The sequence below is a fragment of the Wolffia australiana genome, chromosome 13 (assembly GCF_029677425.1).
Source record: "Wolffia australiana isolate 7733 chromosome 13, ASM2967742v1".
NCBI lineage: Eukaryota > Viridiplantae > Streptophyta > Magnoliopsida > Alismatales > Araceae > Wolffia > Wolffia australiana.
The window spans coordinates 15,390,784-15,417,541 of NC_135847.1; the positions used below are offsets into that span (position 1 = coordinate 15,390,784).

A 26,758-nucleotide genomic window follows, 5' to 3' on the forward strand; every position below is an offset into this window, starting at 1 on the left:
TTAATATTTTTTCTTGGGAATTGTGGGATCAAACTTTAGTATGTTTATTAATCTTGCTACCAATATCTATGTTTTTTTCTTAAACACAGCGAAGGAATCCACTTTTTTCTCCATGTATGTACACTACATATTCTTCTTGTAGATAATAAAACATTTCTAAATTTAGCATTGCACAAACCATTCAGGTTTCTGTGTTTCTTCTATAGTGAAATTGTATGTTGGTATTAAGGAGTTTTACTCTCAGCAGTTCCATTTTTTTCAGGGGTATGTGGGCAAGATACCCTATGAACAATCCCTTGAGTTGTCAGATATGAGTTAAGAGATTGAAATTCTCCCCCCTCAATCTGACTGGAAGAACTTAATATTTATAGAAAATTGATTTCCAACCCTTTTATGAAAATCAATAAAATTTTCAAGGACTTCATTTTTTATTTTCAAAAGATATAACCACATATATTTACTGTAATCATCTACAAACACAACATAATATGAAAAACCCACATTAAAAATTATGGGTGAAGAACCCCACAAATCAGAATGTACAATTTCAAGTGGATGTGTAGATGTATTTTGTGAAATTTTGAACGGGAGTTTGTGAGATTTAGAAATTCTACAAGAATCGCAAACAAACTGTTCCGAATTTTGAGTAAATGTAAGACCAAATTTTTTAATGACAGATTGCAAGACTCAGAACTGAGGGTGTGCTAGTCAAGAGTGCCAGGTGTTTGAAGTTGTTCTTTCTCCAACCAATGCTGCTGGCTGGGTTTTCTGTGGCTTCAAACAGTACATCCCATCTTTCATTGTTCGCTCGATCAAGATGCATCTGGTTTTCTCGTCCTTCACAAGACAATAAGAAGGATGAAGTTCCACAAATACACCTTTGTCTAAGGTTAATTTATGAACAGATAGAAGATTATTCTTAATTTCAGGAACATTTAGGATATCTTTGAGATGAATATTTTTATCATAAGTTGAAATTTTAGAGGAACCTACAGACAGAATTTTCAAACATGTTCCATTACCTCTTTGTAGTTGCTCACTTCCTTGATAGTTGATTACAGCTGGAACAAGGCTTGGATCGGTAGTGACATGATGCGTAGCCCCACTGTCTGGAAACCAAACATTATTTTCAGTTGCGCTCAATGTATATGCTGGAGGTGTATTTTGGTAGTTTTGCGTCACTTGATCCAGATTTTGGATTCTTGAGAATTCCTGACAATCACGAGCCCTATGACCAAATTGGGTGCAAATTTGGCACCTCGGTTGAAATCTATTATTTCTGCCTCTTCCTCGTCCTCGATTTTGACTGAATCCTCTTGTATAGTAGTTGTCTCTTTGAGAAGCCTGAGTTGAGGTTGATCCCTGTTGAATTTGGGTAGTATTGGCCATAGGTTGGAAGACATTTGATTTTGCCTTTTCTTGATAAGCCAGGTATACTTGATGACCCTTGAGATTAGTAACAATATCTTTGAATTTCAAGTGATCAAGATTAGCATTGAAACACAAGACTAACTGACTATACTCAGTTCCTAGTCCTCTCAATGAAGTATAGTTCTTTGTATCATCATCGATTTTGGTTCCAGCAGAGTCTAACGATTCAACTATAAATCTAAAATGCTTCACATACTCATCAATGGTCATGGTACCTTTGGAGATCGTATGAAACCTGCAATGTAGATCCATGACTCTGGCCTTGATTCTGCTGGAGAACGTGCTCTCTAAGATATTCCATGCTTCTTTGGTGGTTTTTGCTATGCTAATATAGGAGATGACTGATTCTGACACAATGAAGGAATCCTAGTACCTTTTCGTCATTTTTACCCCATTGCTTGTACTCGGTATTTTCCATAATTCTTCCATCTGAATCAAAGATTGAAAAAGGTGGCAGATCTTGAACAAATGAAATTTACTGATTTACAAAAACTTCTAACTCATAATATTGTGTGTTGAGTTAAGGCAATTCATGGTTCTCGAACAGAGGAGAGAAGAGGAAAGAATGAGAAAGAGGGGATAAAGAGAGAAAGAAGAGGGCAACACGAACAAGCCACAAGAGTAGTTAAGATCATTGTTAACGTCGGAGTAATATATCTGGCAGCCAACGCCGTGTTTCAAGCTCGGATGAAACACATATAGAATGACTACCATTTTGTATAAGAACAAATTGCAGAAAAAGCTCTTAGGATTGAATTCTTGATAGTCATAATCGATTGGCAGATTGCCTAACCAAACCTCTTGCAAAAAGTCATTTTTGTTTTCTCAGGGACAAGCTCAGCGTCTTCCGGAATGCCGATGATCTTGAGGGGGATATTATGGAGTTTTGCTCGATACGTCTGTGAAACGATGTCTTGCCACGACACGCCACATCAGCAAAATGATAGAGCCAGCACAACGTAGTCCAATAGGGACTTAAATAGGAGTAGCTAGTAATAATGGAACACATATCCCATGTACTCGTTAGAGAATTAGATGTAGGATTGGATATAATTTTAAACATAGTATAGGATTAAATATAGATAGGAATACACATAGTTTGGATTCACATATATAGGCACATATGTTTCAAGATCCAACGGGTGTTATTTGTTAGAAACTAGCTGTTATTACTCGTTATAATGGCTCAATTATAACAAAATAACTATATACGTTACAACCATATCTTTATACAATATAAATACAAACCTACATTCATATACATTTTTCGTGCGGATTAACAACAATCTTATCTACTGTTGTGGCTTGTTCGTGTCACCCTCTTCTTTCTCTCTTTCTTCCCTCTCTCTCATTCTTTCCTCTTCTCTCCTCTGTTCGAGAACCATGAATCGCCTTAACAGATGGAGGTCGTATAGTTAATTTTTTGTCAATGAAACTCTGCAACGGATGCAAAATAGTTTGTCAAGGTAAAATAAGCCAGACGAGTTTGTCTAACTAATCAATCTGAAACTCGATCTTGAATTTGAAATGCAAAATAAAGAAATGTAGTACAGGTCAAACATCCTTGAGTTGGAGATCCTATGAAAATTCCTATGTACGTAGATGAGCGTAAAAATGAAGACCAAAGGTAATCATTTTGGACCCTAAAAATCCAAGGTTTTGAAGAGGAAATGTAAAACTTCTGAACCCTTCACGAGGATCTTATTTTAGGCCGTACGGCAATTTACGAAGATCACACACATGGTTAGGGAACGATGGAGAAAAAAATATCTAATGGTTGTCCGATGTATATTGTTTAATCCTAACCATCACGAAGGGAAAGCAATGTAAACATATGATAGATCAACAGTGGTGATTTTCATTACTGGAATGAAAATCCCAAAGCAATGAAACCCCTCATTTTAACTGAAATCTTTTGGTACAAGCCTCTGTTATGGCGTTCAAGTCTCCATTACACCCTATAAAATCCTTATTGCGGAACTAGGAACTAGTTTCAATGTATTTAGTGACGCAACAGATTCAATTTCATAGTCCATTATGTTCATCCTGTTTGGATTTTCAGAGGGCCATGGAGGAACAAGGGCAACTGATTTCAGGGGACAGAGAAACTGTGAGGCACAATGATGTTTGATAGAGAGGTGAACTATTTCAGTTGTCAATTGGTGTTTGAGAACAAAGGTCTTTTTCTAGAGCTGATAGTTATACAGCGTGGTTCAAATAGACATCATAGAGTGGCTTTTAATTTTGGTATGGAAGTTGAGGAAGAGAGAGGCTACCTGATTATATTTTGTGATATGATGTTGATAAGGCTTAATGATATATTGTATTATCCAGAGTTAGGTTGTTGGAGTTATCTGAGGATAGTGTTCCCGGAGGAGACTACTCTAGATTGATGGATGATGGGTTTGGTTTTAAAGGCCGAGAGTCAATTGTGGATGGGAGGATTGGTTTAGGTCCACAAAAAGGGTTGTTTTCAAGGGCGACTCTAAACTTTATTACACATGTATGGGTGCAGATTTACTAGCATAAGAAAAGACTGCTACATCAAAGACACCAACCTTAGATATGATTTTTGTTGTACTTTAACACAATGTCTAATATGTACTGACTGAGTGTTAATAGACATTTCAGATCTATAGGCAAGTCAGAGTGATTTGTAGAAACTAGCGCAAGCGCTAGTGTTGGAAGAACAAAGGCGAAGATAGGGTGGCAAGAGGTCTGATGTTGCTGTAGAAAAGAGAGATACCAAGGGGAAACTGAAGGGATCATATAGATTATGGAATTCAATAATGAGACTCGAATACTTTAAAAATGAGGTACTACATGCCCTCGTATCCCATGTGAGATAAAGGTGACATAAATTTCAGACAATTAGGGATGGATAGGCCACATAGAGTCGTTAGGCTACTTAAGCATTCTCACCTAATGTATATAGGCAAATGTAAGGATAGCCCATGTCCAGAAGAGTTGAGAGAAGCCGGTGACTGTGATAATATTTATTTTTTAAGGGTTAACTTTCTTCTTTAGACTAGAAGTGACTATGTGATTTCTGAGATTAGCGCAGTGGTAACTAAGTCATCCAAATTTGAGCCATAAATGCATGATTGAGTAAAGACAAACATGTTTCTGTAACACATGATTGAGTAAAGACAAGCATGTCTCATTTTCAGGTGATTTAAAAGATCTTAGAATTATCTACCATGTCAGAGAGTAAAGGTATGAAAATGTAAATAGTTAGCTTAATTTAGAGTTTCAATTATTTCTAAGTTTTGAAATGCACGAAAATATAAACAATAACACTTTTTTAAAAAATTAAAATCACTACGTGAATATACTTAAATCATAATAAATATTACATGATGCCCCGAACTGTCAAGAGTGTAACCATTTCAAAGCTGTTTTTGCATAGCATGAAGATGTAAGAATTCTTTTTTGAGCCTATAAATCCTAAATGAATCACAAGTATAAATTTTGGATTTTGATTTGCGTTTAATAAAATATTTATAATCTATTTGAACTAGTAAAATATGGATTTTTGACTTAGACAATTATGCCATATGTTGTCTGAGTTCTTAATCCAATGAGAGCTAGATGTTTTCTTGTTGATGGAGCTTCAAGAAGGGAGAGAGACCATCATAAAACTTAAAATATATTTATCTGATTTAATAATGTAGATTAATAACTTCTTGTGATTTTATATACTTGGTTGTAGTATATATTCCACTTTTAATTGATGAGTAAGACATAATTGATGATAAATCTGGTAAATACATAATAAAATATCAGCCATTAAATATTTGGACTTCCTTGGACCCTTAATAGGTATCTAATTGTAAAGCTTATGATCAATGTGAAATCAGAATAAGAAGGCAAAGCATGCTATTAGACACAACACCTAACGCATGGGTATATCAAGATGTTTTGCACATCAGCTGCTTCTCGTGGCTCACTTAAGGATCAAAGAAATCATTCATACAATATGCATAAAAGAGATACCTTCAAGGATTTTTAATGATGCCGTTATGATTCCTTTAAAAGTCTTCATCTGCTAATAATTTTGTGTTTCATCCATATCAAGACCCCTATATCCAACAGTTCATCCTAATCTGGGACACCAGAGAAGACCTAAACTTGTCAGAAGTTTTTTCCTCTTTTTATAACATAATTCTTTCTACGTCTCTCTCATATTTTCATTTCTTATACTGTTATACTCTTTATTATTTATTCCTTGGCCATGGCATTGAAACTAATTTCTATAAAATGCATGAAATACACAAGTTTGATTATAACCTGAATTATAGTTAATAGGGATATATGTTCAATAATAAAAGCTTCAGTAAAAAATGGGGGAATTTTGTGGCAACAAAAACCCATGTTTAATTACATTATGTTTCCATTAAATGGACCAAAATCATTATTTAATCAATAATAGCCGTACATATAAACCGCGAGACTCTCCAATCTGCAGAGGTACATATACATCATAGGGAGGGGTTTTTATTTAGTGTTGTCAATAATATCCAGCCGTTAACTCTCAATCAACATTCGTGTTAAATACCTTAATATCAATAATCCATACATGACCTTAATGAATTTTATCTTCACCTGAACTCCACTTCAGAAACTGCAAGCATATATACATTCTTTCTCTTTCTCTGTCTCCCTCTTCATCTCCCCCTCGTCCACAACACACACACAGGCTCTTGCTCTCTCTCTCTCCCCCTCTCTCTCTCTCTGTCTCTGTCTCTCTCTCTCTGTCTCTCTATCTCTCTCTATCTCTGTCTATCTCTCTCTCTCTCTGTCTCTCTCTCCCTCTCTCTCTCTATATATATATCCTGTCTCTCTCCCCCTCTATCTTTTCCATCATTCTCTCTCTGTCCATAGACACACTCTTTGTCCCAGTCTCTACCTTTCTCTCTCACAACCACAAGGTAATGAACTGGCCATGGCTAAAGGGTTAGCTGATGAGCCAAAAACTGGGATTATGTTAGTGGCAGACCTACAGTGCAAATTTAATGTCAGTTTGCACAAGAAGGTGGCAAACCAAAGTAGGACGACAATGTCAATGGTGAATGATGATGGCAAAATGGGCTCTCTAATGAGGACATTAGCTGGGTACTATGACTCAACAGAAATAGAGGCGATGATGATAACACACATCATGAATTTGTCAATCTGATGATTTGCATATTTATTTGAAAAATTGGTAATATATGAGTGTTATTAAGCCTAAATGATTTGCATATATATTTGCCATTTTTCAAATGATGTTTTAAATTTTGTTCATTTTCAAGTACTTTTGACTCACAATATGATTGATCCTGAATTGTTTGACATTATATCCATAAAGATATGATTTTTCTTAGTCAAAATATATCTTTATTTATATTTTTTGGGTTTATATGAATTTTTAAATATTCTTAGTTTTTATTTCCGTAATGATGTGTGCCGCCATTTAATTTGTTGAACAGCAACCAAATGGTGATCATGGTTTATGATTGACGACCGCCCATCATTACTGTGTTAATCATTGGCATCTGAAAATTATAAAATGCAAGCCATCCTGGCATCGTGATTCGCAATGCCATAATGGCATTTATTGATTACAGAATTTTGAATCACAGGGGTGACATGGCCCAACTAAAAGGAGAAGCACTTTTTTCCAATATATTTGTCCTAGAGACTGAGCCTCAAAAACCAAAATTAATATATTTTTCTCTTTGACCGGTCCAACATTACAGCACAATGGACTTGTTGTTAGAGTCAGGGCGCACTTGTCTTACTCTTATTCCCTTTAAAGATGTGTGCTGATGTGGGGCATGTGGGCATTCTGCCACCTCATTGATGCTGACATGAATATATATATTAAAAAACAGTATAAATCTAATGTGAAAGCTTACCTTTTCATATTTGCAGTATGAGACACATGGTGCAACAAGATCGCTTAATCGTAAATGAGGAGGATGAATTTGGGTCAATGATCTCATGAAATGCTAGTACCAAAAGGCAAAAACCCTAGATGTGGTACAGTGGCAGAGACAATGACCAGGAGAGAGAAATATTCTTCTTAAATCGACTGTTGGGAAGCGTTGAACATCCGGGCTTGATATCTGACAATCCAAACCTTAAATAGGACTGAAATTTTTATTGAACCCTAAATTGGACACTCCTTATCATTGATTCCCATCTTTCTTATGATCACCCTTTCACCTCCCTCTTCATCCTAAGGTTTTGTTCACACTAGCTTCATTTACGATCCACTATATCTCAATAGTGTAATACTCGTCTCTTTCTTCTTTTATAAATGCTATACATGGCATTGATCACTATCTTCATCCAATCGCTATCTCTTATGTTATATCTATTCCTCCTCACCCCCTAGAATTTACCTTCAAGAGAAATTTGTTTCCTTAAAACTGTTCCCCATGGAAAAGGTTTGTATATTTAATTGATTAAAATAAAATCTGCATCGACATAATTTTACCCTAAGTTTGATGTTATCATATGATGGCGGTGCTGGCCTCATTTTTTATGGATGAGCAGCAGATATACCCACCTATCATGATAAGAAGAGAGGAATAGAATAAACCTGGAAAGGGGGGTAGAGAAAAGAGGACATAGAGAGGATTGAAGTGTCATCCGTTGGGGACATAGAAAAGGTTTGTATATTTTATTGATTAAAATAAAATCTGCATCGACATAATTTTACCCTAAGTTTGATGTTATCATATGATGGCGGTGCTGGCCTCATTTTTTATGGATGAGCAGCAGATATACCCACCTATCATGATAAGAAGAGAGGAACAGAATAAATTTGGAAAGGGGGGTAGAGAAAAGAGGACATAGAGAGGATTGAAGTGTCATCCGTTGGGGACATAGAAAAGGTTTGTATATTTAATTGATTAAAATAAAATCTGCATCGACATAATTTTACCCTAAGTTTGATGTTATCATATGATGGCGGTGCTGGCCTCATTTTTTATGGATGAGCAGCAGATATACCCACCTATCATGATAAGAAGAGAGGAACAGAATAAATTTGGAAAGGGGGGTAGAGAAAAGAGGACATAGAGAGGATTGAAGTGTCATCCGTTAGGGACATGGGTGGTGCATATCCCTTGGTGAGGGTGGTACAGTTATGGCCCATGAAATTCAATTTAGCAGAGATAAATGCCCTAGCCCATGATGACACCATATCAGCATGGTGAAGCTCACCTTCCCCAAGACTAATGCCTTGACAACCTCCTCTACCTCTCCTCTTCACTGCCCCGGCCTCGACGTAATTGATGGTTCAAACTTTTGTTTAAATTGAGCTTGATGTATTGTTTGGTTTTCTGTTGAATTGATCCAGGATGAAAAGATTGAAGTATTTTTTTGGATGATTATGGATTTTTATTTTAGAGTTTTTATTCAACTTGGTACTGGTATATATGATTTTTTTTAGCAAAGCTATATAATTTCATGATGCAAGATGACTAGAACTGACTTGGGTGGGGATAGCTAGAGTATATCTAGGGAGGGTTAAACCAGTAACACATCCACAGGATCCGGTCAAATATTTAAGAACAGAAATTTTGATGATGGTACATTCCCTTTCTTGAGTCAAGGGCTAGAGGAGTATCTTACAACCACCGTGGCGAAAGCAAAGGTCCAAATTCAAAAATCTTCGTTGGTTGACAATAGGATGACATGAGCCTATGTCACTGACCAATTCTACCACATCAAATAATAGAGAAAAAACACATGGGAAAAAAACTAGTTGAAATCAAACTAATCATCAAGAGTGAAGGATTTGACCATTGGGGCTATCATATCACGAAAAGGCAAAGCACCAGTCTGAGTAGCGTTGGCAAGTAGGTGAATGTAACTCAAATTGAAGGTAGTATGGTTGATAATGAGGTAGCAATTATGACGAGGGCATATGGTGGCGATGGTGACATAAGTGTGATGTGGTGATGTGGGCATTGGCACAATAATGGCAGAGATGACATGGTTGTTGCTATGGCAACACAGGTGCGGTGGTGGTGCCAGGACCCCGTGCCACAATACAAGGGGTGGTGGAAATACAATTACAGTGGTTGCAATAATGTTGGAACTGCAATCGTGACGCAACTATGACAGCGGTAGTGATGGCACAAATGTGATGTTAATGACAGTATGGTGGCAACATAGGTGGATAGCGGTAATGTTGGAAATGACAATGAAGCGATTGTGATGTAGAATTTAGGGGGCAGCACTGATGATGCACTAATATTGTGGTGGTGGGAGTAGTGGTGTGAGCACAGTTGTGGCAGTGAAAGAGTGATGATGCAAGCATAGGTGACAAAAGGTGACACCACAAAGGGGCAACGATGTGAGTGGGGGGGATGTGGCAGCATCAAGAGTGCAAGTGGCGCCCGATAAGGGCATGAGCACAAGTAGTGTGTGGTGATGGCACACGCAATAGCACAAGGGAGTGATGTAGTAGTGATGCCACAACTGGGTGGAAATGATGCAAGTGTGGGTGAAGCATGGTGTGCTTGAGTTAATGTGTGCCTCACATGATAGAACAGGGTGGTGCCATGAGTGTCAGCACAAGTTAATGGCAGGAGCCTGGTCATGTGCAGTAGAAATGTGAGCCTGGGTGCGTTGATGGAAATTTGAGTGCGGCTTTGTAGGGTAGTGGTGTGAGTCCATCAATGTGAGGGTTCTGAGAGCTAGGGTTCCCCCCCTCCCTCGCCTGCCCAGGTGACATCAATGATTGGCGGAAATGCCAAATGAAAATGCTGGGAGGGAGAGAAGGTGGCAGAATTGTCCCTAAGAAGGTATTTCCTTCTTCAATAAAAGCAACCACCAAACAAAACCCTTAATACGACATCAGAAATAACAAATGTGAGGGTCATTGGCCGATCATTAAGACTGGTGTCTTGTCATAGATCAAGTCATCTTCTCGGCATTGGGAGGTGGATCATCATCACATACTCCACCAATTCCCCCTAGGTGAGAAGAACTCAACTCCGAGGAGTTGGCATGAGATAGTGCAACCAGGTCCACCAAATTTGGGCATAAGTATCCCAAGTGTTCTGAGATTTGTGAGTTGTAGCTAGATGTTTCCCATGTCAATATACAATAAACTTCCACTCATGCCTACTCTCAGTCAACTTTATCAAGTATCTCCTCAATGTTTTCATGTTAGTCAGAGGGTAGTGTAGGGGGAGTGGACGCGGAAAACTCACTCTTAAGAGGTGGCATGGGTTGGGGCGAGTCATTAGATGATGGAGACGGAGTTTGGGAGAAGACCAAATCCGAGACAATGAAAATGGAGTCAATCTCCCGTGTAAGGGTACACCAACAACATAGGCATTTTTGCCTACTCGCTTGATGATTGGGAACAGCCTGACCCTATGAGTGTGAAGCTTAGTAGCCCACCCATGAGAACAACTCACCAGACTAACTAACCATTACCATATCACCTTCCTTGAATTCTCAAAAATGAGGAATTAAATCGACAGTATGTTTGTAACTTGTGATGTGATGATGAATTTTCTGATATAGACATCGAATATGTTGGGCAAAAGACTCATTGTCATTAGAGACTTGGGCATCAAGGGCCATGGGTATCAAATCAATAGGGTTAAGAGATTAGTGAATGTGAACTATTTCAAAAGGACTCATGTTGTTGGTGGGATAGACAAATGCATTGTAGGAAGACTCAACACATGGAATAATGAACTCTCAATATTTGATGTTATCCCTTATTGAAATATATGTGGCCGGCAAGCCAATCACACATTCAACATCTCGTTCCATGTTCATTAATAGAATGTATTCATTATAGTGTTCGTGTGATGCTTATAATGAAGTCCATGAATACATGATCGGAGTTAGTGAATTATGATGAGATCGTAATGCGGAGATCACTAGTCATTAAGCATGTGTTCTAAATATTCCTATTCGAAGGGTACGCGAGAAGGACATCAAAGTATCTGGATAGAATAACACTATCTAGCCTCACTCACATGATGGTTATGGCCGGTCTCGTAGCCATTAGTGTGGAGACACTACGAAAAGATAATGGGTGCCCTTTAGTAGAAAGAGTTCACTGAATTGATCTGTACGAATCCTTGAATGGTATTATACCAAACTGTCAATTAGGTTGATTCATGTTACGGTTATGCAAGTGGTCCTTAGACCTGAGATACCAAAGACGTCTTGTGGACGGAAGGTTATACTTTGACTATGGCAAACGAGTCTCTAATCATGGGATTGTAAATGGTCTTAGTTCAGGTACATAAAGAAGTTCATGAAGATGATTGAGTGGTCAAGACGGGATCGTCCACCCTTGATATATAAGGCGACAGCTCGAGGAAGACGTTGCAATAAAGTCCTTGGCCAAGGTAGTAAAATATCATAGAAGAGTTCTCCGATGATTTCCAAATGCATCAGTACAAACTCGGATGACTGATTTGGGTTTGATAGGCATACCCTAAGTCGTCCTTGAAGAATCTAGTGGATGAGGGATTATATTTACTCAGTAACCAATGATGAACAGGCTCCATAAGTGAGTCGATACACACTCCTTTGTATCTTCTAGAACACGAGGTGTAGCTTGGTACCCCACATGTTGGAGCCTCAAGCTGTCGATTGGGTTACATCGATCCGACATTAACTACTTTATATGATGATATAGTTAATTAACTTGGAAGGTCAATAAAGGTTATTGGGCAACTAGAGTCATTAACTAGACTGATACATGGGCCTAGAGGGTCACATGCAAATGGTCTTTTGGACGTTAGAAGATATACTTGAGTTTTGGGAATTTTTATGAAAAATACCCACTTAGTATAAATAGGGGAAGGCCTTGAAAAAAATTCACCCAGGCCAGAATTGTTCAGGGGCCTTTCCCCTTCTTCTCCCTTCTCCCCACACCCCCTCTCCATCCATGATGTGATCGGGACGATGTAAAGACAGCGACAGAGATTGAATACTACTTGCAAGGAGGAGATTTGACGTGCTGAGGATCCAGTGGATACATCTAGAGGCTACAAAGTTGAGCAGCTCAACTCGTCTCACTTTGGAATCCAAGAAATCACGGATGCAATCCATGCAAAGGTACTTTGTTTCATGGTTTTATTTGATGCCATACAATTTCGCAAAAGTCTTTCGCTGCATGTCGTTTTGATTTTTTCACCTAGATTTAGGCCTATAGAACTCAACAATCCCCAACTAAAGTTTGAGATTACCTAGACTCATATTGACAACCTCAATTTGTTCATCGGTTTGTGGATGAAAACTTTAAAGAACTTAAGTTAAGTACCTAGAAGTTGCCAAAGAGTTTTACAAAAAATAGCTAGTGAAGTGAACATCTCTATCCAACATTATACTTTTTGGTAGAGCATGGAGACGCACGAATTATTAAAATAGAGTTGGGCAACACAAAAAAAAACCTTCAGAAGTTCTAACACATGCGAGGAAATGATCAACTTTTCAGTCAATCAATGACGACCATATTCGAATCATGAAGCCAATGAGTGGGGGGAAGCCCAAAGACAAAGTCGATGCTCAAATCATCCCACATTTTACGAGGGACAGGGAGGGGACTATAGAGTCCAGTATTCTTCTTAACCAGCTTATCCCTTGCGCACACTTGACACTAAGATACAATATTTGCAACAGAATACACATTGCTTCAAAGTCAATGATCTAGTATTCTGCTTAACCTGATTACCCATCGTGCACACTCGGCATTGAGATACAACATTTGAAACATCTTTTTCTTGTCACAATCATAGTGTCTGCTCATTCCCTCACCATTTACCTCCCAAATAATCAAGTCTCTCAGACGTGCGTGGGATGCATAGGCAATGACCATAAAAGAGAAAGGCACCCTCAAGTATATAATCTTTGGTTCTTAGTGTGGGACTGATCTTCACGGATTGGATTACAGGGAAAAATAAAGGTACTTTGAATATGACTCTTTAAACTGCTTAAAGCCAACTACAGCTCTCATAAAATTTACCAAACGGGTTCGCCTCCTCAATGCACCCACAACCAAATACTTTACTCCCCTCTTATACTTAAAAAAAAAACAGTTATATGCTTGGATGCACTCAACTCAAACAATCGTGTCTAAGATTTAACTTTTGTTGGGAATGAAGATACTTCAACTCCTCATGATAAGAATAAAGAAAAAACTCCTTAGAGAGTAGGATGTGACACCAGTGATGTAAGCATTAAACCATATCATAAAATCTTATCATAGGTAGAATCTCTTAGCTTGACCTCATTCAACTTTTCACTAAAAAATGCATTGGGATGGTTTCGTTCACTCAACAAATACTTAATCTAGATGGGTGTTTGTGTCATTTTGACCTTGATCTTATCAAATGGGTTTTCAGCCAAACGAGTCCAATCAAAGTGGCTACCCTTTAAGCATTCTGTCATAGGTGCCATAAAGGTGCTGAAGTTTGGGATGAAGTGGCGATAGAAGATAGGCACGCCATGGAACTTGCAAACCTCATGGGCACCCATACGGGTAGGCCATTTGGTGATGGCATCTACTTAAGCGGGGTCCATGGAAATGCCCTGTGCTGATATGGTACATTTAAGGAATGATACACGGTCAACCAGGAGTTAAAACTTCTTATGATCAGGATATAACCATTCAGCCTTGTGGACTTCACATAATTGTTATAAATAAGAATATCATCAAAGTATACCACAAAAAATTCTCCAATGAAAGGTTTATCAATTGTTGAGAGGTGCTAGGAGCATTCAATAACCTAAATGGCATTACCTTCCATTCATATAATTTATCCTTAATTTGGAAATCAGTTTTTCACTCATTACCAGGTCATATTCTGATTTGATGATAACCTGTCTAAATATCAATTTTTTAGGAAATCACAGACCAGCCATCATAACAAACATGTCATCGATTCGAGATATGGGGAATCTGTACTTGAATGTGATTTTATTGATGGCTCTACTATCCATATACATGCACCAAGTTCCATCCTTTTAGGTTTTTAGGAGCACAGGCATAGCGCAAGGGCTAAGATTCTCTTGGAAAAAAAATTTATCCAATAGTTTACTGAACTTGTCGGTGTGGTTCCTTGTATTGGGTAGGGTCCAAGAAATAGTGAGGGATATTTGGCAAGGATGAACCAGGAAGCAATTATGTGGCGTGCTGAATATTGTGCATGGGTGGGAGGGTATCGGGTAGCTCCTCAAGTTAAACACAATCAAAGCCAACAAGTAAATCAGTTAGCTCTAGCAAAAGTGGAACGACATTACCTTGATAAAGATCAGGAAGCATTTCTAGACAAATGTATGACTCACTATTTAATTCCTTTTGTAATTCACATCCATCAAAAATCTATAAACCCAAGGAAGTGGACTTCGTTATAGGTGCCTTAGGGCCCAGGGTATGAGGATATTAAAATTTCCTTTTGTCCTGATATATGAAGGGCCATGTACTACTTCTACCAAAAAGTTGCATATTATGCACAGCCATGGAAGACCCAATAAATGCCACCAATCTTCATTGGCAACACATCAGACAAAACCTTTTCTTCATAGGATTGTACTTCGAGTGGAATGAGAAACTGGATTTTAATAGAGATAGATGTAACATTAGTACATGAGGCAAGGTATGGATGATTGTTTTCAATCAAAGGCAAGCCCAAATATGCAATCCACGTGTCTGAAACAGCATTGATACAGCTACCACTATCAATAATCATTTTGTACATCTTATCACCACTCTGCACAGAAGTATAAATATGGATGTCCTCAATGCAGAATCATCTGTAGAGGGTTGGGTAATAGTGCAGCGAACAACTACCGTAGTGAAGGTAGATGGGTCTCGTAAGTGTAGTGACTGTGGGCACTCGACAATGCCTATAAGTCTAAATAACTCATCATCATGAGTGCTCTTGTCCACAACACAACTTCCAACCTGGTACTCTTCCTCATTAACAGCCGAATCGTCAAGGGGATGCTTAGGTTCATAACAATCATGTCTAATGTGTAATGTTCTAGACAAGCACTAGGAGGCTCCATGGCCGTCCTTCGTACTTGAAACATGTCACTACAGATTGGCCAATGTGAGATGGTGGAGGATGGGTGGATGCCCAAGCCATGGAATCAAAAGATGACGAGGTATGCCTATCAGTTTGTGATGAATTGGTGGGTTGGGGTGTAGGGGGGAAAACATATAGATCCTTCAAGGAGAATGTCCAAGTGGGCACATGTGCAGGGTAAAATGGATCTAAAGTGCGGGGAGAAGGTCAAACAGGGTAGAGTGAGTACACATGATCACTAAGTTAGGTGACTATTTACTGAAGCGTTACTATGAAGGGTTTTACATAACTCTTGGTCTTCTATGATTTGATAAGCCTTTCACATGAGCAACTCGCTCATAGGATACAAGGTAAGGCCAGTTCCAATGTGTGGAATGATAACATGTGGACTTTATTCAAATTGCATAACATACTCAGCGACTGGATGTTTACCTTGTTGCACTTTATGCCATTGATCTACAAGGTCAGCAAGATATGTGATGCGCATGTATGTGTTACGGCTTTTATCCTTCATTTGTGGCGAAGCCTATATAGGTTCACTCACTCTGCTCTGGATCAAGAATTCAAGGTTCCTCCTGATTAACTTGGATTGACCACCCAAATTCATCTCAGCATCTTGAACTTTTTATCACTCAAGCATATTATTCCACTTGAATTAGCTATTTAACTTGGAGTCCTACTTGAGGTACTATTTTCGAATCTTGAAACACTTCACAATATAATACATCGACCTTGGCACTCTTTTGGATCTGCTTCCATTGATTGTTGTGATGTGGACAAGGTCAAATGCGATCACAAGGTTTTTTATCCACCCTCCGGTGGCTAGGGATCTTCCCTGCTAGCATGGTTCTTGTCACAGCCTTGGACTTTGTCCTCGCATGGAAAAGGATCCTCATGTTCTGGATGACTCTTAGCTTGACCATGGGGCCTATCCTCTAGGAGATATGGATCGTGAATTCGTGATAATTGGGATGGTTCCTGTCATGCCCTCGGATTTACTCTCAAGTGGCAGAGGATCATCACGTTCATGATGATTTCCATCGCGACCTCCAGCAAGTTCTTTCAATTTATATGCGTTGGCACGATCATGTGAGTCCTATTGTGACCTTTTGTTTCTAAAAAATCATTTTGCTCACTAACCGACTCAATCAAACTTATTAGATGGTAATCCATGTTGGTTAGATGATTATCCACGTCAAAGAGGCTGTTTTGGATAATGTCTGACAATGGGCTTCTTTTGGGTAGGCCTGTTAGTCCCTTCTCATGTCATCGATTTGGCACTCCATCTTATTAAGCATTACTAGCCTCTCGCGAGATGGTTTTAAGTGCAGCTGCAGATAGCATGAGTGATGTTGTGCTCAATGGCCAATGTTTGCTGTCAAGCCCCACCCCCTTCTTCTCCTTTTTTCTCTCGTTGGTTTCAATCCAAATCCCTACACATGATTCAGTTTGACTGATTAGGCCCAAAACTCATTCCAATTGTTTAAATCCTAAAATAAAAACGAATATGATTTCATGATATTATTTATGATTTTTTGAGTATTTAAATAATGTGAAGACTATAAAAATAATACGGCGGACCAATCCATGAACGAAATGTATTTTTGTCCTAAAATGAAGGTAATATCAAACATAATTATGCCAAAATGAGGCTTATATATATCTGATTACATACATAATATGGATTTCTCAGCCACCCATTCTTATTTATTATGGGGTTTGTTTTATTTTACACTAAAAAATGTTTATAATAGGGCCTTCAAGCAGTTGGTAACATTGGGTCTTCTTTTTAATATTTATTGAGTTAGTAATATGAAGATGAATCTTTAGTTCGCTAATGTGGGATAGGAAAATGGAACTTGTAAAATGAGTAAATTAACACCAAAATAATATAAATTAAGTATTCCTTTAGGGTGATCCAAATTTGGTTAATACTATAGAAGGAGAGTAAGTTAATGGAGCAGGGATTCAAAAATTATGATTATGGAATACTTATGATATTCCTTACTTGATGGGCTAGGAGATTTGAAATGATCAATCAAAGTTTAGCACATGGATTTCTTAAGTAAACAACCACTCAGAGAAAATTAACAACTATCTTGAACCAACAATTATCTCAAAGTAAAGGTGTCATACGATCCCTCTGATATGGGAGCCAATAGCTTGATTGACGTTCATCTGCAGCTCCACAAGCAGATGTGAATAAGAGAGGAGAAGATGTGAGAAGTAGATGAAATGGGAGTATGATATTTAGTCGGCACGAAAAGATGTTGATATGTAATGTGAAAGGGGTGGAGATGAAGTGTGGAAAATGACATAGATAGTTGATGGGATAAGGCTGAGAATTGATAAAGATAAGAAGGGAGAAAGCGAAAACTAGATGGAGATGTGATGGAGGACCATCTCAGGACGACGCCACGATGACGAAGAACCATCTCGAGGATGACGCGATGGGACGTCTTCAGCCACGCCGAGCAGCTCGCGCCGACGCTCGCCACCCGGGGTTTAAGTACCCCGCGTAAGAACTTTTATCTTTTTACTTATGCTCATTTTCATGTGTGTTTGTATTTTCGGATTCCTGGACTGGGCCAATGTTTTTGGGCCCCGTCCTCGTCGTTTTTACTTTTTATGTTTGTATTTTGAATTTGTAAGGAGAGGCCGAACCACGTCTCGTGACGGTTCGTCCTCTCCCACGTTCTCTTGGCACCCATCCTCACTATATAAGGGGATGGCATGCCCAAGGAACACCTTGGAGTCATTGTTGAAAAGTTTATTTACAATTCGTCTCCCCCCTATCGTAGAGAGTAGTGTAGGGGGTTTGGCTAGCCCCACCCCATGTTGAGATCACTCCGTGGGTAGAGCCCACGTCTCTCCCGTCGAGATCACTCCGAGGGAGACGTGTTAAAGCGCGCCGTCGAGATCACTCCGGTGCGAGGAAAGAGTTTCAAGAAGCCGCCGCTATCAAGAATCGAAAGAGGCCTTCGTCGAGATTACTCCGGGGGTCTTGGGAGATTCAAGAAGCGTCGCCGACACGCCATCAACCGGGGAAATCTGCTCCGCCGAGGGAGCACACCCCAGATCCGTCAAGAACTCCTCTTTCTTGGAGGGCTCTTGGTTGTTATAGTTCAAGAAAGCCATTTCTTGGTACCTTTTCCCACCCTTCCACCATTCCTGATCCATACCCCACCCTTCTCTTCGTTCTTGATCCACCCCACCACCGTTCTTGAACATCCTCCCACATTTCTTGAATTTCCCCTCTTTCCCCTCCCCCACGTTTTCTTGATTCCTTCCCCTCGCCCTGTTTCTTGATTCTACCACGTCCCACCTAGTTTCTTGAACTTCTTGATCCGTCCCTTCACGTTCTTGAACCCCCCCATCTCGTTCTTGATCCGTCCCTCCACGTTCTTGAACCCTCCCCTTCTCGTTCTTGATCCTTCCCATCACGTTCTTGAACCTTCCCATCTCGTTCTTGATCCGTCCCTTCTCGTTCTTGAACCCCCCCATCTCGTTCTTGATCCTTCCCATCTCGTTCTTGACCCTTCCAATCTCGTTCTTGATCCGCCCCTCCACATTCTTGAACCCTCCCCATCTCGTTCTTGATCCTTCCCATCTCATTCTTGATCCGTCCCATCTCGTTCTTTGTCCTTTCCCCATCTCGTTCTTGACCCTTCCCCATTACCATTCTTGAACCCTCAATTCTCCCACACTTCTTTCCTCTCGATTCTTGGCCCCTCGCCCTCGCCCCCCGCTCGACCACCCTTCCACCGTTCATCGCCCGGCTCCTGCGCGAGAGGGTACCCCTCTTGCGCGCCTCTCCGCCCGCCGCTGCAGGCGTTCGCGCGCCCTCGCCTGCGACCACCGCGCGGTGCGTCCACTCGCCAGTGCGCACGTCGTGCTCCTCGCGCCGGCCCGTGTGCGCGCACCAAAACACCTCCGCGCGTGCCCGTCTGCTGCCACATCCTTTGCCGAAGTCCCAAGGTCGGTTGACTTGATCACCTCCTGCACTCATCGGTGCGACGTCCGAGCAATCACGCCAGAGTCGTCTACCAACACGTTACCATCTACACCACATCACCTGCCAGAACGAGATTTGACGCCGTGGGTTAGCGGGACTTAAGGTTAGTCTCGTCTCCCCTCCGTTTACCAGCATTGTTATCTTTTCCAGTCTCGTCTTCCGCTATCGCGTCCTCTGCCATTATTTTCATTACAATTCACGGATAGGATAGCCACCGTCGTCGAGTGTAGGAATTCTTTGAGGTTGACGGATATTCTTTGGCCTAGACGCCGAACACTCCAGGGCCGTCATACGCCCCTCATTGTCTAGACGTCTAGTTGATTTCGCGGGTCATTTGGGAGTTTGATCTAGGGATCATTCTTCTCTCGTTGACCGGCACGGCCGACACCGTTATCCGCCGATTCCCTCTACTGCTCATCCGCTATTTTCCCGTGTATTGAATTACATCTCACGTCATCGCATCATAATTCCTGTGACGTAATACGAGCCGCTCGATCCCAGCCGACATCGTATTACATCAAGATGATAAGGGTGAGATGAAGGGATGTGTTCAATAAAGTGAAGGATAAGATGATAGGAAAATAATGGAGACGATGGGGGTGAGATGAAGGGATGTGTTCAATGAGGTCAAGATTAAGATGATAGGAAAATGATGGAGATGATGGGGGTGAGATGAATGGATGTGTTCAATGAGGGCAAGGATAAGATGATACAAAATGATGGAGATGATAAGGTATGGAGAAAGGGAAGGAGGAACCCAAGAGGAGTTTACCGATGTTGAAGACCAGAAGTTGCTGTATCCCCAGAACACATCCCTTCATCCCCAGAAAATCACCAAAGAATCACTCTTTTATCACAAACAACTTTACATTAATTGGCAAGTGAAAGAGTCCATAGAAACAGCTCATACCCGTTTTAAAATAAAAGAAACATGTAGTTACTAAGAAAATAAATGATCGACAGGTTAAGAGGAAGTGGTAGAGAGTTTGGTAGTTCACATGGAGGAAGTTGCGGGGAAAGGTGAGGAAGAGAGGTTTTGAGAAAAGTCAATTTGGAAGTTATGGAGAAAAGAGAAATAAAGAAAATTAGAGAGGGAAGAGAATGGTGGAATAGTCAATAATAGTGGGCATTTAAGAAGAATGAGAGAGCCGAGAGAAAGAAAGAGAACGGGTGGAGAAGAAAAGTCAAAGAAAGGGGCTGAGAGAGTATATAGAGAAAAAGAGCATGAGAGAGAGAGGGGAGAAAAGTCAAAGAAAGGGTTGAGTGAGGAGAGAGAAAAGAAAGAGAGAGAGGAGAAAGTCAAAGAAAGGGGCTGAGGAGAGAGAAAGAGAGAAAAAGACAAGGGATAGACAAAAGGAAAAAGGGTTAATAGCACGAAATATACCAAATTTTTTCAAAAATCTGAGATATAACCTAAACTTTGTTTTTGGTACGGTATATCCCAAACTCACTAAGTCGACGCCGACATATCCCCATGATGACGGAATCCATCGTGGATTCCACCTGTAAGAGAGAGAGAAGTATTCTAGAGAGAGAGAGAAGGAGAGAGAGAGACGTTCTAGAGAGAGAAATAGAGGCATTCTAGAGAGAGAGAGAGAGAAAGGGAGAGAGAGGCGTTCTAGAGAGAGAAAGAGAGGCGTTCTAGAGAGAGAGGCTAAGAGAAAAAGAGCATGAGAGAGAGAGGGGAGAAAAGTCAAAGAAAGAGTTGAGTGAGGAGATAGAAAAAGAACGAGAGAGTGGAGAAAGTCAAAGAAAGGGGCTGAGGAGAGAGAAAGAGAGAAAAAGACAAGGGATAGACGAAAGGAAAATGCTAAGCATTTCCCATCATCTGCTCTTGAACTCACGCTATCTTCAACTGCATAACCCTATTGTAAACTCTCCCCTTCTACTCATTGCGCCTTCATTGCCTTTGTAACATGGATATGAATTGACTTGGTAACATCAAGATGAATATTCATTGTATCATGACGCTGAATTACTTGCTCTGTCTCATCATCAACCCTTCATTATTCTACGCCTTACGTTTATTATCCTCACCTTCATTCCTTCTGTTTCTTAACATGAGTTAAGTCATAAAACTATTCACGGGAGACGAGTGGCGTCTCGTGGGAGGCGAGGATTGAGTTGGCTGGCAGAAATAACAAGTAATCTCCAACTTTTCTTCATCAAAACTCTGTAAAATAATTAAACTCCCAGGAGGTTTCTTCTGAAAGAATAAAATCTGGTTTACTGTACTCAATGTTCCTACCTCCGAAGTGCCATTCAAAAGAAGTATTGGGAGGGGGGCCTTCCAGATGCTCAACCCAAACGGCCAGGTATTCCCTGCCGTCCTTCTAAACGCTGACCACCCTGCAAAAGTTCATTTTTTAATCAATTTCAACGGTTCCGTAATCAGAAATCGGTCCCAAGAAATGACAGATACGCGCTCCGTCCTCTGAGCCCACAGTGGGTCAATGTCAACGCTTCCAGCGTTTTTGTTTAACGCTATTCTCTCAAAAACCAAGCTCACATACTATATACGCAAGGCGAGAGGCGGCTCTGGAGCGTCGGTTTGTTCAAGAGCGTGGGAAAACGAAGCAGAACGACAACGGCTGCGGTGAACGGCGGGGGCGGGATGGGGTCTCCGGCGAGAACGTTCGACGGGTACTGTATGTCGAAGGAGACGGAGGCGATGACGGCGGCGCTGGCTGCAGTATTCGCCGGCGAGTGGCAGGCGAGCCCGTCCGCCGCGATAAGAAGAGAGGAAGAGCATGGAGGGCAGCATGAGTCGGAGAGAGGAGAGAAGAGATCTTGCGAGGGGGAGAGGGAGAAGGAGAAGAAGTACAGAGGAGTGCGGCAGCGGCCGTGGGGGAAGTGGGCGGCGGAGATCCGAGACCCGGTGAGGGCGACCAGGGTCTGGCTCGGGACGTTCGACTCGGCGGAGGCCGCCGCCCGGGCCTACGACGTTGCCGCCCTGCACTACCGCGGCAGCAAGGCTAAACTAAACTTCCCCGAGCATGCGGCCATCACAACGTCCTCTTCTTCATCGCCTGACTCCGCCGGCCACGACGGAGTTGATGGTCCAAACTACTATTGAAGTCGAGCTTACTGCACGGCTTTGTTTTTTTTATAAACATCGTGCGATGATTAATATTTTTTATAGTTTGCGTATTCATTGAATAAAAATGGGTTTTCGCTTTAGTGTGTTTGTTCCTCTTGCAACCAGTCTCTGTGTTTTTTTCCTAAACACAGGCGGAGGGATCCATATTTTTCCTCCATCAACGTACACGATGTATCCTTCTCCTAGGTAGTCACACATATCTAAATCTAAGAGTGTATAAAATAAATCAGATTTTCATGTTTTATCTGTACTGAAATCATATGTTGGAGGTCGCATGGTTCATATTTTGACAAATTAACGCTCCGACAGATACACGATTGCAAACTGCTATTTTTTATGACGTCATAAGATTCTTGTCATCCAACTGTTCACTGAAGCCAGTAGTAAAGGTTTTGTACAATTTACCCCAGTCTTGACTATCATAGTAGTACTAAAATAATCACACTTTTTTCTTTGTATAACGTATCTCCTGATATGTTTCTCTTCTCGTTTTTTTCCTTTTTTTTGTCGCTCAATTATGCTCAAAGGTTCTTGCATGATCATGACCATAAAAAATAACACAATTAAATCACACTTGTACAATGAAAAGTCAAACTATAATGATACATAATTTAACCGTTACATGATGAATAATTAGCGTTGAAGCTAAGTTTTATGAAATGCATAAAATACACGAGTTAGATTATAACATGGATGATAGTTAATATACATATAAGTTTAATAATAATAATAATTTAGGTAAAATAAAGGGGGAATTTCATGTTATTTATATCACATGTTTAATTACATTATGTTCTCCAAGTAATGTAACAAAAATATTTATTATTCAGGGACTGCCATACACATAAACTCTCCAATTTGCTATGGTACATGCACATCCTAAGGAGGAGTTTTAATTTTTTATTTAAAGAATATCCTAGAATTCCTTTTAGATCGCCAATTGTGTTCAACAATTTAGTCTCAGTAATCCCTATATGTCCTTCATTGAGTTTGTTTAGACTTACACTACCCTTGAAAAAGATCCCGCATGTATCCATTGTTTTTCTTTCTCTCTTTTCCTCTCCTTCTCTCTCTCTGACTTCCTCTCTCTTTCCAACTCCCGCACACACATTCTCTCTCTCTGTCATTTTCTCTATCTCTGTGTCTCTCTCACTCTCTCTCTCTCTTTTTCTCTCTGTGTGTCTTTCTCTCTCTCTCTCTCTGTGTCTTTCTCACTCTCTCTCTCACTCTATCTATCTATCTATCTATCTATCTATCTATCTATCTATCTATCTATCTCTATCTCTCTCTCTCTCTCTCTATCTCTCTCTTTCTCTCTCTCTCTATCTCTCTCTGTCTCCCTCATTCTCTCTGTCTCTATCTCTCTCTCTCTGTCTGTCTCTCTCTGTCTCTCTCTTTCTCTCTGTCTCTATCTCTCTCTCTCTGTCTGTCTCTCTCTGTCTCTCTCTTTCTCTTTGTCTCTCTCTCTCTCTCTCTCTCTCTCTCTCTATCTCTCCCTGTCTCTATCCCTCTCTATTTCTCTCTCTCTCTGTCTCTCTCTTTGTGTCTCTATCTCTCTATGTCTCTATTTCTTTATGTGTGTTATGTGTTTGTCTCTTTGTCTCTATGTATTTCTCTCTATCTCTCTCTCTGTCACTCTCTCTCTCTGTCTCTGTTTCTTTATGTGTGTCTCTCTCTGTCTCTATGTATCTCTCTCTGTCTCTCTCTCTCTCTCTATCTCTATCTATCTCTATCTCTCTCTATCTCTCTCTCTTTCTCTATCTATCTTTCTCTGTCTCTATCTATCTGTCACTTTCTCTCTTTGTGTGTGTCTCTCTCTGTGTCTCTATCACTCTCTCTGTCTCTGTCTCTATCTCTCTCTCTCTCTATACATCTCTGTGTCTCTATCTATCTCTCTCTCTATATATCTCTCTCTGTCTCTATCTCTCTTTGTCTCTCTCCATGTCTCTAAATATCTCTCTCTGTCTCTCTCTCTATCTCTCTTTGTCTCTCTCCATGTCTCTAAATATCTGTCTCTGTCTCTCTCTCTATCTCTCTATATCTCTCTCTCTATCTCTATCTCTTTCTGTCTCTCTCCATGTCTCTAAATATCTATCTCTGTCTCTCTCTCTATCTCTCTATATCTCTCTATCTCTATCTCTTTCTGTCTCTCTCCATGTCTCTAAATATCTCTCTCTCTCTATCTCTCTATCTCTCTCTCTTTCTCTCTGTCTCTATCTATCGCTCTCTATCTCTCTTTCTTCTCTCTCTATGTCTCTCTCTATGTCTCTATCTCTGTATATCTCTCTCATGGGGACCACCAAGCACTGAAGACAAGTATCCCCCAGCTCTAGGAGCATGGCCTGCTGTGAAAGAACTGACCTTCAAGCACTCCGCCAAGTCAACGGGCCCCTGGAGGTTGACCTTATATGCATTTGTGTTTCTATGGCTTCGTTTTAGTTTTGAAGGCCGTGTATGAGGGACTATGTGTTTCCATGATCGGGCTTGTGTCTGCCCATGTCTTTTTGTATGTGGGCCCATGTGGGCCTATCTATGGGCCTCTCATTTCTAGTGAACCCCATAGGAACAAACATGTGGGCCTTTCTCCTTTATTTCTAAGGGGCGAGGCCCATATTCACCCCCTATGTGAGGGAGGGATTGGGGGAGGGGGTATCCCTTGTTGGGCAAAGAGGATTTGAAAAAAGGCAGAAAAAAAGTAAGTTTCTTTTTTTTGTTATTTTAATATTTTCCCATATTTACAAAAATGCCACCACAAATTTGGGCATCCCCTTATAAACCATAACTCTGCCGCCACCACCGCTTGTTTCTACCGCTCATTACTACTATTGCCCGTACCCGTGTGTCCCTTGTGCTGGTGCGCCACCCATGTGTGTGTGCCACCTGTGCATCGCTGATGTCCCAGCTGCCCACGAGCCGCACCGGAGCATGGCATGCCTTGACGCAAGCCAATAGAAATATATGTGGTCGGCAAGCAAATCCCACATTCCACATCTCATTTCATGTTCATTAATAGAAAATATTCGTTATGGTGCATTTGTGATGCATATAACGAAGTCCATGAATACATGATCGGACTTAGTAAATTATGATGAGATCATAAGAAATAGATCACTAATCTTTAAGCATGTGTTCTAAAGATTCATATTCGAAGGATACGTGAGAAGGACAAAAGTATCCGGATAGAATAACACTACTTGGCCTCACTCATATGATGAGTATGGCCAGTCCCTTACCCATTAGTGTGGAGACACTAATGATAGATAGTGGGTGCTCTATAATGGAAAGAGTTCACTGAATTGATCGGGTACAAATCCCTGTGTGGTATTATAACAAACTGTTAATCAGGTTGATTCAGGTCACGATTGTGTAAGTTGTCCTTAGACATGAGACACCAAAGACATCTTGTAGATGGACGGTAGTACTTTGACTATGGTCAATGAGTCTCTAATCATGGGATTCTAAACGGTCTTAGTTTGGTTACATCAAGAAGTTCACTAAGAGGATTGAGTGGTCAATACGAGATTCTCTACCCTTGGTATAAGAGGCAACAACTCAAGGAAGACGGTGCAATAAAGTCCTTGGCCAAGGTAGTGAAATATCAGGACAAGCATTCACCGATGATTTCCAAATGCATCAGTACTAACGTAGATGACCAATTAGGGTTTGACAGTTGACCATACCCTAAGTCGTCGTAGGAGTGTCAACTAGAGGAGGGACTATATGTACGCAGTAACCGATGATGAAGAGGTTCCATGAGTGAGTCGATACATGCTCTTGTGTATCTTATAGAACACAAGGTGTACCTTGGCATCCCATGTGTAGGAGACTCAACGTGTCGATTGGATTAAATTGATCCAACATTAATGAATCAATATTTCTATATAGCTAATTAATTTGGAAGGCCAATAAAGGCTATTGGGCTGCTAGAGTCCTTAAATAGACTAATACATGGGCCTAGAGGGTCACAGGTAAATGGTCTTTGAACGTTTTGGGGGTTTTACGAAAAAATCCCACTAAGTATAAAAAGGGGAAGGCCTTGAACAAAATTCACCCAGGCCAAAATTGTTCAAGGGCCTTTACCTTCTTCTCCCTTCTCCCCACAATCCTTCTCTACTCCCAATGTGATTGGGACGATGTTACAACGACGAT

At 40.5% G+C, this 26,758-nt stretch overlaps 1 protein-coding gene across 1 annotated transcript; it reads left to right on the top strand.

Moving 5' to 3' along the window:
* Positions 1 to 22,041: 22,041 nt before the first annotated feature.
* LOC144711415 (ethylene-responsive transcription factor 4-like) lies at positions 22,042 to 22,696 on the top strand. Its single transcript, XM_078585404.1, has one exon. It carries the CDS (start codon positions 22,124 to 22,126, stop codon positions 22,583 to 22,585), a length of 462 nt encoding a protein of 153 aa, XP_078441530.1. The 5' UTR covers positions 22,042 to 22,123; the 3' UTR covers positions 22,586 to 22,696.
* Positions 22,697 to 26,758: the final 4,062 nt, after the last annotated feature.